This window comes from Colias philodice, chromosome 20 (genome assembly GCF_061535455.1).
Source record: "Colias philodice isolate Cphi_HAF_F1 chromosome 20, ilColPhil1 Martin Lab GWU primary, whole genome shotgun sequence".
Lineage (NCBI taxonomy): Eukaryota > Metazoa > Arthropoda > Insecta > Lepidoptera > Pieridae > Colias > Colias philodice.
The window spans coordinates 8,223,260-8,241,163 of NC_143105.1; the positions used below are offsets into that span (position 1 = coordinate 8,223,260).

Consider the following 17,904-nt stretch of genomic DNA (forward strand, 5'->3'; position numbering starts at 1 on the left):
GTCCGTGACCTACGTCAATTCGTAGCACGCTTCATATATAAACAACGTACCGCCGGTTTTGCTATTTAGTTTCAGGGTTGCTACCGTACAAAAAAATCCTACTAATATTATAAATGCGAAAGTTTGTGAGGATGTGTGTGTGTTTGTTACTCTTTCACGCAAATTCTACTGAACCGATTACAATGAAATTTAGCACACATATAGAGGGTAACTTGGATTAACACATAGGAGGTTTTATCCCGGAAATCCCACGGGAACAGGAACTATGCGGGTTTTCCTTTGAAAACGCGGACGATAAGCCGCGAGCGGAAATCTAGTAATATTATAAATGCGAAAGTTTGTGAGGATATATGGATGTTTGTTACTATTTCTCGCAAATACTACAGAGCCGATTACAACGAAATTTGGTATGTAGATAGCTGAAGACCTAGATTAAGACATAGGCTACAGTAACGGGAACTATATCTTCGAAAATGCGGCCGAAGCTGCGGGTGGAAATCCAGTAAAACAATATATTATTGTATAAAATACAACTGCTGATTCGCGCTATTGCAGTTTCTTTCGCCATCTTGCGTAGTCCTATTTATTTATTTATTTATGACACTTTATTGTACAAGTACCAGTAATAAAAACATAATTTAACAAGAAATTAGAAAACATGAATACGGTAAGTGCACAAAAGGCGGCCTTATTGCTTAAAGCAATCTCTTCCAGGCAACCATATTAATAAAGGACATGTACGATGCTGGTTAAACGCGAAGGCGCAATCATAAAGAAAATAAATAAAATCAAGGTTATGAAAACAAAATCAAAAGCTATGGGAAATAAACATTAATATACAGGGATACAATAATTATAAAATAAATAATTATGTACACAAAACTCAAAAATATCAATATTACATACATACTACCTACATCAATACTTAAAAAATAGTAATAAATACAATTAAATAAATATAAGACATAAATATGCTAATAAATAAAATATAACATACTATAGATAATATTATTAATATTATTAAACATGATATATACAAATTCATATAAATATATACATATACATAAGATGAAAAAAAGGAAACTAAATAGTGGAAAAAAAGTGCTATGTCCTATTCGTATTCGCTTAAGCCAATCTTCCAATTACTCACACTACCTCTACTAAATGGGCACTAAATATAATATTTATGGTATAACGGTGTCAGATTACATGAAATCAGGTCTCATAGATACTAAATACTTAACACAATTTGACTAGATTGGGTCTATATATTTTAGTCAGTATCTCTAACAACATAAATGTGTTCTCTTTGTTAAGACATAAATATTTCACATCATAGATCGATATCAAGTCTATTTTACTTATTCAAGTGTCATGATTCTTAATAGCGGAAGATTTTTAAGGCACCCGTTACACGCTCAATCCAGATCACGATCCAAGTCAGGTGACGGATTGACGAATCTTTATGTGGATCGTCGCGACATTAGATGGTCAATCCAGATCATATCAGTCCACTGTTCGACATTGTCAAATGCACACGCATTCACAACCACTAAATAGATCTGAATAAGAACAAAGCTTGTGCAGCAATAATTATTGCCTGTTATTTGAAAAAACGCGTGAAGAGGAAACGCTGGGTTAAACCGTGGCTACTAAAAAGGAACATCTATACACATTCGAACTTGTTAGATGAAATTTATAGTACGGAAGAGGAAGAGGATTACGCAAATTACTACAGGATGAAGGAGGCATGTTTTGATCATCTGTTAAAAATGGTTACACCTGTGTGTTGTCGTCCCATACCATCGCGCTCCGAACGCAGACTGACGTAATTTGACAGCATGTTACATTACACGATCAATCTGGATCTCGACCAAAGGATCGAGATCGTTGATTTCTAAAAATCTAGATATTTTCTGATCAGATTTTACGATCCGTCAATCAAATACATTACACAGTCAATCTGGATTGAGATCAATGATCATGATCAAGGATCACATTCTAGATTGAGCGTGTAACGGGTGCCTAAGAGACTAAAAAGCTTGGGTGTGTGAACGCGCTAATCTCAGGAACTATTGGTCCGATTTGAAAAATTCTTTCGGTTTTACATAGCCCATTTATCGAGGAAGGCTAAAGGCTGTATATCATTACCTACGCTAAGACCAACACTGCGGGTAAAGCCGCGGGGCACAACTAGTTAAAAATATTTATTTATAATTAAAGACGTTGACAACCCTATCCGCCGAGAATAACACAAATAGTAAACCGTTGTAATGTTTACTATTTCTACGTTATTATTGTTTCGACTCCTTTGAGGCTGCCGCAAATAAATTGTTTGTGAGATAACTCCGATACGTTTGTATTTTCAATTTATTGAATGCTAAGTGAATTGTAAATTACTAATTATTTATGTACTTAGAGTTTAAGATACCTGATACCTAATGGTCATACGATACGGTTGATTACATCGTAATGTCTTATTGTATCGATAGTAATGTTCTTTTGTGTGTAAACTTATGTTTACTGTGAAGACACATTATAGAATTCTGAATACGTTTTGGTAAATAATTATTGTGAGCAACAACTTTTGAGACCGAGACAGGTAGGTACTTATTTGTTCTAAATATACTCATTTGATATTTGAAATTCGTAAAACATATTTTTAAATAAAAAAGGAACCTTTCGTAAAGCTTAAATAGCATATTTTAAAAAATATTATAATATTATCATACACGAAAAAATCATAATGTTGGTTGATTTACACAATACAGAAGGTGAACCAAAATATTATAGCGAACTTAACATAATCAAAATCGATTCGTCAAGTGCTACAAAAAATGCCATCAAAAGAATAATAATAATCAATATGCATAAAAATGTAACCTGTCCCCTTGTGGGAAGATCTTTATCCCTCCGTCCCTCGGCTACCGAATTTAAATTAGTTTTTTCTTAATGTTCCCGAAATTTAAATTTCTAACGCCAAGATATAATTGTATGCTTGATAAATAGCTATCGTTGACAGATGATGGTAAATCTAATTGATTGTTGTAGCTTCCAGAATATCAAGTTACATTGATTCGTTTTATAGTACCTATAAAGCGCGTGACACACGGTGAAGATACTATAATATTTTATCTTAAGATACTGTTATATTTTATATTACAGTATCTTAACGCATCCGGTATCAGCGTTCGGACCATCATTTTTCTTTTTGTCATTGCGTACTAAGACTCCTGTAGAACCGCCATCCTGTTACAAATGACCCACAATTCGCGTCATTTGTAACAGTATCTTAAGATAAAATATTATAGTATCTTCACCGTGTGTGACGCGCTTTAATTGTGTTGAAATTTATCTAAAAACTTTAGAGTTGGTATTGATCACACATTATACATATACCTAATCTATACTAATATTATAAAGCTAAAGAATTTGTTTGTTTGTTTGTTTGAACGCGCTAATCTCAGGAACTATTAGTCTGATTTGAAAAATTATTTCGGTATTAGATAGCCCATTTATCTAGAAAGGCTAGGATCATCAAGCTAAACCGACAAGATCGGAGCCGCGCGGGTGAAACCGCGGCGCGCAGTATTATACTAATAATAATTAAAATACATTGTTATTTGGAAAACATTTCTCGTTTAAAAAAACAATTAATATGTAATAGACTAAATTGTCTCTTTTAAATAATGTTATCTAATTATTATTGTATAATATGACGATTTAAATGTGCTTAATTGAAATAATTTTGTTGATAACTGAGCTAGATTTTGAAATAAACAAAATAAACTCAGCATGAGATTGCTCCTTCAGAAGATTTGAATTTACATAATATTAATTAATTGCTACTGTTTCATTCCCTTCCATCTTAAGAAAAAAAAAGTTCTAAAATAGATTCCCTGTAGAGATATCCGAATTCGATCAGATTCAATCCGGTTTTCTTATAAACAAAAAAGTAACTAGGTATGCTTGTAAAGTAAAAATTATTATGACTTGTCAATTTGAAAATTTGTATCAACCGTTGCCACTGATATATTTCGTTGTCTTGGTGGTTAATAAAAATGTCTATAACCACGTTTTTTTTTAATATTTTTATGATTCGTAAACCGTAGTACCTATTTGTTATACATACAAACTCGTGTAAAGTCAAACACAAGAGAAATCCATAAATCCTACTGAAAAACAGTGATTTCAAATACATTTCGATCTTGACCCATCCTCCGTATGGAATGGGGCAGCTACGCTTAACATCTGTAATCACTCACAACAACAAAACCCGCATCGTTTGAAGGATCTCACTGATGAGTGACATCAAGTGACGTTAATAAATCAGTAACTCGATATATTAGTACTATTTTCAACTTGCAAAAACATGAGTAAGAAAATGAGTAATTACGAACCATTTATCATACAACTAAAATATTCTGCTCTACGGTAATGATCGCAATAAAAATGATAAAAAAGTAATTGAAACAAAAAAGAGGGGGAAAACGATATGTAGGTAAGTATTAAAATAAAATCGATAAAACGATTTTATTAAATTTCAGTAAATCCTCGTGTAGTTGGATAGGTAGATATTTGAATTTGATATTTCATCTTCAAATCGTAAATTACTCGCTTGCATCTAATATAATTAAAAAAAAAATACAAGTAGTCCCTATATTAATAAAAAAATATATAGATAGTCACTTTTTCTAAAAGGTCACTATCTCAAAAGAACCATAAAATCCAAAGCTACTTAAAAAAAGTGCATAAATTAAATAAAATCCGACACCTTCGACCGATCGAGTACCAGGCGGACATAAAAGAGGTGCAACGTTCGAACGCTACAGTTACTTGTAACACGAAACCTCGTAAAATTTACGAGGTTATGCTATATTCATGCTATATTATTACATTTAATGTAATAATATAGCATGATCATTGTCAGTGATGCATTACGCGGCATTTCTATATGATATTCAATATAAGCATTTTAAAACCAACTTTGTCGGTTTTATTCGTATTTCGATTGTTATTAAATAGACAATAGAATAAACGCTGAATTTGTTAGTCTTTAAGTTACAAAAAATACCAATTTTTTCAAGATATAACACCAAGTAGTACCTTACCTAAAATAATTAATATTCACAAATAGTTATATTATTAATGACTCCAAATTTTTTCTTAAAATCTCGTAGTTTGTTAGCTCTCCGTAGTAAACATTTATTAATCTGTGACTCTACTGCATGCAACGAAAGTACCTACACAGTACACAGTACATGCTAAAAAACAATAAATTTGTGAGCAAAGCTTTATAAAAAAATGTGAGTACAACTGCCCAAAAACAGCAAAACCTTTTATATTACCCTCATATGTTGAAAGAACAAAAATTGCACAAAAAATCCCCAATTTACCTAACATTTATTTTTAACAATAGGATTAATGCAGAGAACAGGTGTTCCACTTTCATTATTATTACGAGACATTAGTTTACGCATTAAGGTAAAAAAAACTTGAGCTTTCGGAATCAAATCGGTATACGACAATGATTGCTTTATGTCAAAAAATAATATGGCCATAGTGGTCAAGTGTGCATTGAAAAATGCATCTTATTGCAACACGATAAATTTTAATGTAGCTTGCATATAAGAAGGTAGTTATGCTCCTATGCAATTAGACGTCTTTGAGGTCGTTGTTACTCTGGGGATACTAAAGCACAGGTGTCCAACGTTCGGCCTGTGCGAGAGAGATGTTCATATAAAATCCTTATAAGTTAGAGAGGGACGGTAAGAAAATAAACGAACTTGTTTACCACTTTTTCTTTTTTTTTCTCTCCCTAGCCTATGTTCGTGACGGATCTTTTTTTTCTCATTTTGTTTTGTTGCTTCGCCTTTTTGGATTATTCTGTTGCTTTTAAATATATTTCCACTTAATTTTTTCAATATCTTTATGTATTATGAATTCTTATTTTGTGGTATATAACCATAAATACATAGTAAATAATACACATACGTACATAAAAGCTCAAATAAAATACTTGGGTTTAGGTCGATTATAGACTATTAGAAATAATAGAAAAAAAAATCAATATTTTAAAGTGCAGGAATACCTACCTTGTAAGATGTAAGTTATAATACTAAACGTAGAAATAATATGTTACAGTAAATAACTTTCAAAATCCCTACTTAAATTATAATTATGCGAAAGTAACTCTGTCTGTCTGTTACGCTTTCCCGTTTAAACCTCTCAAAGTCTCAACCGATTTTGATGAAATTTGGCACAATCTTTAGACCCTGAGAAAGAACATAGGCTACCTTTTATCAAAACACCACGCGGGCGAAGCCGCGGGCGAAAGCTAGTAGTATTTTATACTATTATATAGTAGTATTGGGAAATTATATATATGGAATAGTTAGCCATGTAATAGGTAATAATAATATCACCCAACTGTCAATTTCATAAAGGCGAAAATTGATGCATTTTGTTGCCCAATCACAAAATAACTATGAACCGATTATTTTATTATGCAAATAGACTATAGCTTGAAATAATAGTTAAAATCTCCTTTAAGCACGTGGTTATTAATCTTTATAACTTCAAATAATATATTGGTATTATATCCTGGTTTCACTTAAACCAGTGTCATTATAATGAGTTCGCTTATTATTTTGGGATTGTATGGAATTATGTCGCCCTAATGGTATTTCTGAAGTAAATCGCATTAACAGATTATTTGTTCTTTTCTTTTATTATGGTGTAAGTATTTATTGAGATGAACATTTGCATAAGTACCTACTACCTACCTATAAGGTTTTTTGTGGACTTTTTGGGGAATTTTTGGAAAGAATACTTAAATGTAAATAATATTATATGTACTAATTTATGTGAAAATTTTTTGTGATCTAATAAACTTATATCACTAAGGTCAAAAAATACAAATTAAAAAACAATCCTTTTTTATGTCTGTTAAAAATAATGAACTTTTACATTCTGACTACCTAGATAAAATGATGGCCTACTAAAATGTAGGTATCAACTATCACCCTATATTCTATAAGAATATTTTACAAATAAGTAGGTAGGAAGGTACTTTAATTTTTAAACCGAATACGAAATCAAAGAATCAATCCATTGATTTTATTCTAAGAGCTTACAAAAGCATCGTACACAATTATTCACATGCAATGCCAAAGAATAATCATTACAATCTTGTGCGTAATCTGTTGGTCACACACACACACACATTATCAGTACACACACAGTGATACACCCACACAGACGCATAACGTAAAACCAGTAGCAAGCGAGTTTATACTATACCGAACGGTAATCATCGTGATATTGTGTACTGGTTACAAAATAGATCTAATCCTATTTATTGTGTGATTTAATATTAGGAATTATTGTGAAATAACCTAATTAATAACTAAAGTTGGATTACGGTTACTATGTTCGATCTATCGTAATAATATCTTATATATAAAATTCTCGTGTCACAATGTTAGTCTGCATACGGGTGGACCGATTCTCATGAAATTTTCTGTGCATATCGGGTAAGTCTGAGAATCGGCCAACATCTATTTTTCATATGTACCACGGACGAAGCCGGGGCGGACCGCTAGTCATGTATAATTTTATGCGGTTAGATCATGTCTCAAGTCAATTATTCAAGACGAGTATGTCTTGATAATTTATTTGATAAAGATTTAATTTGAAGACATAGTCACATAGGCTATAGCATGCTAGCACATAGGCTATTTTAAAGTCAGTTAGATGCAAGTGAAGTTATAGGCTCTAGCTACAAATTTAATCTTATCGTATAGGTACAATACATTGAGCAATATCATTCAAATGTACATGTTTTTTTTATTTCACGTTAAAATAATAAACGAAACGAGCTCGTGAATAACTTTAATTTGACATATTTCACGTTATCATAGTTTCACATTCTTTTGTTTAATGTAAAAATATACCGGCCGAATTGATAGCCTCCTCCTTTTTTTTGAAGTCGGTTAAAAACTATGCTACAGATCACGCTTGACCAAAACACAGAAATCGCAATAAAAAACTTTACGCATATATTTTGCGACAGATTTATGCAGTTATAAATATTACTAATGATTTCTTGTAGGGCTATTCTACTACGGACAGCACATAAATAACATAGTTATTGTGATCAGGGCATTTATGAATATGTGCTAGATATAATATAATGCATAAAATCATTTTATGTGCTGATATTGAGTGAAAATGCTTGCTATAATGATATCCTTTATCTTAGACGTGGTGAGTGATCCTAATACTGTTACAATATGTTCCTCATGTTTATAAACATGGATATACATATTATATATTACAAACATAGTGTTGAGTAAAATGAAGCATGTTCCTATTTTCATTGAATGTAGTATTGCAATTAAGTAATTGTGATTTTTAAACACAAAGATTTAGGAAATAGTTGGACACTTAAATTTTTTGCATTCATTATGTAGGTATTCTACTTACAGCGGTTATGAAAAATGTATATATCTACAGTTTCATAAATACACGGCTAGACCCTTCCTGCAGCCCTGACCCTTGGCTGTAATTACTATCAGATTTACAAACGAAAAGAACTAATGTGAGTACATATAATCATACAAATAGAATTTTTAAATAATAGATATTTCAATATTATTTGCGCACCGTACAGCCTCGCTAAGTCCCACCAAAACACGTGGTACGAGAAAGAGAGAAAATATAAACCCTTTAATTTATGCCACGATAGTACTCGTATCTTGAAAATAAAATATCATCTTATTCTTATTTTGGGTCACTGGCCTCGACTTGTTCTGTGATATGACGTGCAGTCGATTGTTTATTTTGTTGACTTGGCGAAATATGGATATAAGGGAAATGTTTTAGCGGTTAGCCTATATATAACTACCTAGGTATATTAAGTATATACGTAGTTTTGCTGTGAAAATGTAATATACAACAGAAAAGTTTGTTTAGCTTTCAAAGCGCATCTGGTATAAGAATTAATAGCATCCTGATATTTTGAGATTTTCTATATTATGTTTATTTTTTATACATTTTTTACCGTTTACCTTAGTTTATCGTCCACAATTTTTACTACTAGACGGCGTTGTAATAAATTTTATTTTTTAAAACTTACTAAATCCTGAATTCACATAAAAAGCCACGCAACCAAATTGTAACACATATATGATTAACGCTCATAAAATATGAAACATACCAAAACGGCCACTTAAATTCGTATAAAAAAGCCCATAAATCTGAGGTCAGAAACCACGGCTTCTGGAATTGGTGTTTCGATACGGGCCGAAAATATTTAAATGCCAATAAAATAACCTAAAATTGAGAGCCCAAAAGCGGGTTCCCGCAAGCAATATTTCTTGAATACGGGCTGGCCGCTGGACCAAGACATGTCACGAAACTAAGGATGGTAAGCCATAGTAGCATCTATCCTATACAAAACTTACTCCTTACTCAATCCTGAATATGGAAGTGAATCAAAGAGTCTTGTAAATTAGGATAATCTTTATCACATTAATATTTACCTAATTCCGTCGAAACTATCCCACGGGGCAAAATAAATTTTGTTGAAAAATATTGTTCTTAGCGATACTAAACTGCCACTACGATACCAGATACTAACTCTATATCGAAAATGAAAGAATGTTTTTATACTAAAATTGTTTAGGATTATTTTACATTCATGCACACAATCATAATCTTGCACATTTATAATATAAGTCAAATATCAATTCTACTAAATTCAAAATCAGAAACTATAAGTAGGCATAAAGATCTTTACGTAGCCAACGTTTCGAAATTATATTAGGTACATTGGCGTAATACAGCCGAATAGAATATTATTGAAACTAACACCATAAATGGTAATCCAATTATAATTTACGATTTTAATGTTATTTGGATATTGAAACGTGTTTATTTACTATGCCCATTTTCCACGCAGTCAATTTACAATAATTATTGGACCAATAAAAACGTAACGTACCAGCAGCGCAGAAATAGGTGAAGGTAGTTTCTATTTTGCATTGTCATCAAATCAAGAAATGGTATTCACTGTAATGTCGAAAGGAATATAAAACAATAATGAGTGGTCATTTACAGAATCCCTAACCATTTTTGAACGTTAAAAACCAGAAGAGCAACTAAAAACCTTTTGTATAAAACTCCATGCATACGTTTATCACGGTCATATTTCGTGCTATGTCACGTGTCACTGCACTAATGCTTTCCAAATGATTACCATATTTCCAAGCCGGTCCCGCGTAGCGCAGTAGCTGCAGATAAGATGGCTGGTTTTGTTTTCAATGAATCATTGTATTTCTTCACGTCGAACTTATTGACAAAAGGAACAAAAGTAGCCATTCTGTTGGTTGGACTTAAATTTGTTTACGTCGCTTACCAATTTGTAACGACGATGATTTACAGTTTTTGTTACCGCAGTATAGAAAACATTGTTTACTTAAAATGCAATGATAATGCCTTATCAGTTGGCATTGGATTTTTCTTTTGTTGTGTCATCGAGTGTTACAATGTAGACTGTTTCAGTCGCAGAATATATTTTCATCTAATGTTAGAGCCAATATTATTTTTGTTAGTTCCTACTGCGCATATTTTTGATATCTATTACAAAATAATATGCTAAAAATTAATAATGCTAATCACATATTTTCATTACCAGTATATTACAGTTACATTATGTACTTATAAAGTACTTACAAGTATGCACTTATAAAGAAAAAATGATTAAAGAACCACCCTAAATATTCATAACATCCAGCATGCCTGATAAACGTTAAATAACCTATTAAACTAATACAAAAACATCCAATAAGAAGCTGACAGAACATAGTTAGTTGCGTTGTGGCTGCGTCAAGCCGTCACTGTCATCGCACATTGTATGCAAATGCTTATGAAGTTTAACTTATTAATTGTAGTTGCTAGCGTATGAATAATGATGTACACGGGTTACAGACAAAGCGAGTAAACCACGGAGTAAACGTAAGTTATGAATGTTTATATCTGTCAAAATTGTGAAGTTAAATAAATGACAGTGCAAGTGCAATTAGCATCGCTAGAGTGTTTATAGTCTGTGTAAGGAATGACGTAAAGGTACCAATGTTTAGATAGTGTGGGAGAAAATTTAATGTGCAAATGCAATTTAGAATAAAGTGTTAAAAAATATAGTTATTTTTTTTTGCATATTATAATGATAGTTTGTGGAAATGGTCAACCTGAGAAATAGACAATAATTTTTAAAACAGGACGAACAATTTGTTGTGTGTTTTTTTGCTTGTTTTTTGTTTAAAAAATTGTCACATTTTGTGAGATCCTTATTTTAAGTTTTATTATTTAGATACCTTAGTTTTTATTGTTGAATTATTCGATACCTTAAGTTCGAAAGAAGCCTAGATCAAATAACAAAACTTTAAAAAGGTTATTTATAGTGTTGCCGAACTATCGATAGTTTGACTATCGATAGTTGACCTTGAAAATAAGTCAGAATATCGATAGCACTATCGATAGTATCGATATTATCGATACTATCGATACTATCGATAGCGTTAATCATGGAATACTATTGATGAACTGCAATAGTATCGATAAAATCGATAGTATTGATTGCCAATAGTTGCTATACTATCGATACTGTCGATAGTATCGATACTATTGCTACTGAATATTGCAACTACAATCGATACTATCGATAGTACTGATACTATCGATAGTTTTGAGCTATCGATAGTAGTAAATTGTGCAATAGTATTGTTCACGATTTCTTGGTATAATGGGTCAGTCAATGGGCTTATTGGAATACGAATTAACGAACTAAAAAAAATGGATTGTACAAAGCGCCAATAGATAACTTGAAAAGTATTATAACCAAACATCTAGTTCTCTGTCATCCACTATAATATTATTGATAAAGCAATACTATCGAGAAAAAGGTCACTATCGATGGGACGATATTATCAATAGTATCGACACTATCGATTGTATCGATAGTTCGTTCGATATTGAGCTTCGATAGTATCGACACTATCGATAGTATCGATAGTTCGTTCGATATTGAGCTTCGATAGTATCGATACTATCGATGGTATTGCTATGTGTCGATAGTATTTACGCTTATAGGACTATCGATACTATCGATAGTATCGACACTATCGATAGTATCGATAGTGCTATCGATACTATTGCTTTTCCCCAACTATCGATAGTTAATCGATAGACTATCGATAGTGGACTATCGAGCGGCAACACTAGTTATTTATGATATAGGCAATTCAACTCGTTTAAAAAACACGGCTACCGAGATAGAAAAATATCTAATATATTATTATTAAATAAGTATCTCCGTTGAAGATGATAGTTTGATTATATTTAATAGCCCTATGATTTACTATACCATAATAATTGGATTAACAATTAAGTGTAATAATGTATCGTTTTATTTAAACGGTCTGTTGCTTAATAGTAATATAGTAAATTCGAATACTCGATTGTTGTTTTTGTGAGTTATCTTAATTTTACTAAGATTTATGCATTCAAGTTTTAATTATTATTTTTGATACATTTTGATTGATGGAATTGTTGAGGTATAGGCTTCCAATTGGTACATAATTATTATGAAATATTCGATGAGACTTCTTTTAGAAGCACTTTTGAATCATCATTACCACATTTTACCGCCGTTTACTATTTACCACTTTTAAATCCGTTCTACTGATTGCAGGATATTAAGAACCGATTAAAATAGTTTTTCCAAACAGTTCCTAGATTATCATCTTTTAGACTTTCGTTGCGCATTAAAGCTGAGCCTCTAACTTTCTTCTGGCTTGTTCCATCGAATCTATTTATAAAGCCAATCTTCAGTGGCATCAAGATAATTGTCGTTAAGTGCATAATCGCCTTTAAACGCCTAACTGTGCCTGATGGCGTCTGATTTAAAGCAAGTATCAAATTGTTTTCAGGTATTATAATTAGTACCTATCGCTTATAATCCATTTAAATATCTTACTTGAATTTGAAATATGTTTGCATATAGTACGGGTATGGGGGGTAATGTGTACGTTTAATGTGTGTAGTTAAAATCCTTGTTAGATGCTTGAAGATAGGCTTCGTAACAAAGTTTGCAAATGTTTCGGCTCGTTTTATGGTTCTGTTAATTGGCTGTTATGTGCGATTATGTTTTGAATATACATACCTATTATAAGAAAAGTACAAATATTGTAAGGAATAGTGAAATGGATCTTATTCTTGTAATGTTTTCTAGATTGAAATGATAACAAGTACCATTTATTTATTGTTTATTAATTTAGTATTTTCTAGTGTTTGATTTTACGCGAGTATTATACATTTAGAAATTAAAGGCTAACGGATTTTAAACGCGATTTATTCATTATATATAATTTTCCCGACGTTTCGAACACTTTACAGCGAGCGTGGTCACGGGAGACTGATTACTGATTAGTATATATAATGAATACATCGCGTTTAAAATCCGTTAAAAAGTCTTTAATTTCTAAATGTTTATTAATTTACTCTTTATTGTACAACAGTCTTATAATATAAAATAAACAACACCATGCAAAATGTACAAAATTTCACGTGTTTGAATGGAATTTCTTTAAAAATTTTAGTAAGTTTATTTTTTAATATTTTAAACGTACTCAGTAGCCACAAAAAATTAAACTTATAAAGTTATAATTAATATAAACCAGTTTCGCTTACCCATCAAAATCTGAATAAAACATTCAACTGTTTTCGTGATAATTCAATTAATCACTGAATCAAATGAATGGTACTTATAGGATTAAATAGATGACAATCATCTTGTATGTGGTCAATTTCTTACTGACCATGTTGAATAAACTTGATGTATGGGAATTTTGAATTATCTGTGACCCTATAGGTCAATAACGACAATGATGTTTCAAGTATAGGTATTATATTTTAATTTATTCGATTTATATTCTAAATTAAATTGATTTGTCTGGTTGTTTGTGTATTAAAATCTCTTTTAAGATGTAGAAAATAGACGAATTATATATAATATTTTGCGAAAAACATAAAACATTTAAAACTTAACAATATTAATTATGAAAGGAAGCTTCCATTTCTTAGAAAAGTAATTTTGAGTTGAGAATTATTATCGTTGAAATAAGGTTTTTGATATATCGACATTAAAACTATAAAATTACTCTCAAATATTATTTTAACACGTATCTTTTACTCTCATTACTACCATAATTAAAATTACATAAACTAATAAAATAATTATAACATTATTTGAAGTATACTATTACGATATTAATCAAATAAATGAGGTTTAGTAGCCATTTCATTGTCTGACCAATGATGCAACATCTATCGATACTTGATTTATAGCTCATAAACCATTTTATCGATACAACACGTTTAATGGTCACCTCACTGTTTATGTTCGAGTATCAAAGACTTGCTTATTTTTCCTACTTCGGTTTAACTTTTCCGCAAGCTTTTGGTTTTTATATGCCTATTACTAAAAATAGTATCGGAATGTTGGTTGGTTTATGATTGTCGAAATGTTATAAATGTGATGCAAGCTTTAGTAATTGATTTAAGTATCTAATTTTAAACAAGTTTACACTTGAATAGATCACGGCTACAATTTTAATAAATATCAATATGCGATTTTACATTCTGCAACGTATTTAATATAACATTAAAATCTTCAATACATTTATCTTAATATATATAAATCTCGTGTCACAATGTTTGTCCTCAATGGACTCCTAAACCACTTAACCGATTATAATAAAATTCGCACACCATGTGCAGTGCGATCCAACTTGAGGGATAGGATAGGTTTTATCCCGAAAATCCCACGGGAAAGGGAACTATGCGGGGTTTTCTCTGAAAACGCGGGCGAAGCCGCGGGCGGAAAGCTAGTTTTATTATAAAATGTAGTTCCCTTCGTATTATAAAGATGATAACGAAATTATTATTTACCTAAAGCTTACCAAAAGAACTTTGAATAAATAATGAAACGGAGCTATAAATAAAGAATATACATTTTAAATAAACTAAATTCTATGTACGCTATAGAGCTACAAAACACCTGTGTTACGCGTCCAGTTAAAAAAAGCTGCGAAAGAATATTGAGGATAGTCTAAATTTATTTACATAGCTCTTGAAATTAAATTTATTAAATGGAAACTCGAGTACATACTTGTTAGGTTAATGTTTATGCGAAATACTTAGAATAAGTACGTTAACATACAAAACGCATAAAGGGTTTCAAAAGGTTTATGACTGTTCAGAATTATGATAAAATATTAAGTTTTAGATTGAACACAATTATTTGCATGATTTGTTATATTTTATATACTCGATACATCTAAAAAGTTTAATCACACAGTTATTGTATCATTATGTAGTTTCAATATCAATGAATGAAAACATATCGTACCAAATGAACATCTTTTCTGACGTTACATGAATGCCTACTTAGTAGTTGTTAAACGATGATCAAATTAATAAGTCAAAGTGGAGACAACCAACCAGTTTGAATAGAAAACAATAGCTAATCCGAACCGGACACCTTACGTAATGCAAGTTAGATGTTGCGGTTATTCATCCAACCTCATCCACTATATTACGAACGTTGCACTTTAGAGAGAGACGTACTATGGACGTACACCCATCCCGCTCGCACAGCGGCCGGTCGCTGCACGTGCGCCTTGACAAAACGGGTTTCGTCTGCGGACGAAGATTTTAATAATTTCTATTCCTTATAACCTCTTTGGATATCCTGGTCGCCTGGTACTCATATCATCGATCTCATTGATAACAAATTGCTCGTCCTTTGTTCTGTCGCTTCGAATCTCGATACTTGTACGTTGTTAATGTCCCATTTATTTCTGTGATTCTGCTTATATTTTTTGTCCTTTTCTGTTTCTTTTTTTTTTTTTGCTTACCCAGTTCACGTTTCTGCCGTTGCATCTTAGTTGTAGAAAAAAGTGGGGTAGTTGTTAAATTAATTAGGGATTTTGTATAATATTATGTCAATTCGTGACTTCGTTAGTTCTGTTTGTTGAGTGCAGTGTCAGAATTTAATTAATTTAAAAATTATAAACAAAAAACACAAACATCATACGAATCCTGTTTTATATTATTCAAATGCTTTAAACATTTCTCAGGGATATTTTTATTAATTATTTATATTAATTTATATTTTTTTCTATCCCCAGATCGCCCTTTCTCCGAGTCCGACATCGAGCGTCCATCACAAGCGCCTCCATTCTGCCGTTTATCTGCATCATCACCACCTTTAACCTTTCCACTGGACATGGACCTTGACGACGACGTGTTTGTCAGCCCTAGAACAGACAACGGGAACGATCCTTTCTCAACTACAAACATAGAAATATTCAGATATGGCAGCCCTAGGACACCAGCGGGGGTACTATTGAGTCCTAGACGGGATTCCTCCTTCAGTTTTCTGACGAGCGAGAAGCATTGGCGGGATAAGGGCGGGACAGACGTGGCTGACGGAATTATGGACACTGATGTGGTGAGTCTTGTGTGTTTATGTACTCCTGGTAGATTGGTACTAATTTTGTATGTGCGAAAGTATAGGCCGAATGTAAATTATATTTTTAATTTATTATATTTATGTATAACCTTTGTGTGCCTATGTTACAAAAACGGCTAATTTGACATAGATATAAATAAGTCTAGATTTGAAATACTTATTAGGGGGCTACGGTCTACGGTGCAACTTTTTAAAATCGTACTTGAAATAATTAACCAAAATAAGATCAAAATATGTATGTGAAATTGCCTATAGGGACTTTCCTTTATCTTATCATATAAGTATGAAACACAGTATCAGTACTCACTACACTTTAATGATCGATGGTATAGCTTCATTTGAACTTACTGACTCACTACTTTAATTCAGTTTTTCTTGTGAAAAAAGATAATGGCTTTTTTACCAGAAAATAATTAATTAACGATTGCGCGCAATTCACGTTAATTCCCGGTACCGTCTCCTATAAACATTTTGATTCCCTATTTCACCCATTTTGAATATTTTTTCCTAACAAGACGTACTCTCTAATATATAGAAATAAAACATACGTAACAAACATACAGGCAAATTATTATCATGTATAATATTAAATGTGTAAGTAGATGGTATTATTGCAAATCCACTAGGTCAATTAGTTATTTATCATTTAAGTTCAATTAAATAATGTCAGCTGTTTGAGATAAAGAAATAATAATGCGTGAAGGTAGGCTATAATGATTAGTTTTCATTATGTGTTACTAAATTGTCACTCATTCAGGGCTCTGTTTAAATCAATAGATGTAGATAACATTTGCTAGAACCAAAGTTCTCAGCTCATAATAGATATTATACGAAATGCGTACGGAATTACGAATATAAATAAAAATGAGATCAATCTATCACGAATCTCGAATAATTATTTACGCACTAACATACGTGCAAATTGTCAACATTTTAAATATATCCAATTGTTATTTTTTATACCGCACGTGCGGGCCTTTGTTAGCGCGCATATGAATCATACCTATGTGTCGATGAACCTGTATATTATGTGCTAACTTTGTATCTTATGGCTGTATCAGTTAAAAATATACGCAAATATTACGAGTTACGACCCATAAATATAGTGTTTTGGCCTAAAAAGCAATTAACATCTCCGAATAAAGTGTGAAACAACACTTTTACTTTTCATATGCATGTTTAATGTACCATTAACGAGTGTATCTGCTGTGATTAACATGTGCTAGTTTCAATTTTGAACCTACAAATACGGTTTTTCTGATAAAAGATTTTAGTTTTTCAGAAAAACCGTAAAAAAAAGGTTTTAC

At 31.6% G+C, this 17,904-nt stretch overlaps 1 protein-coding gene across 1 annotated transcript in view; it reads left to right on the plus strand.

Moving 5' to 3' along the window:
• LOC149479581 (uncharacterized) overlaps positions 1-17,904 on the plus strand; it is a 103,223-nt gene that overhangs the window by 62,155 nt on the left and 23,164 nt on the right. Inside the window, exon 2 of the mRNA XM_089708116.1 lies at positions 16,254-16,576. Coding sequence (XP_089564242.1) covers positions 16,254-16,576 — 323 coding nt within the window. The remainder of the gene's footprint in view (positions 1-16,253; positions 16,577-17,904) is intronic.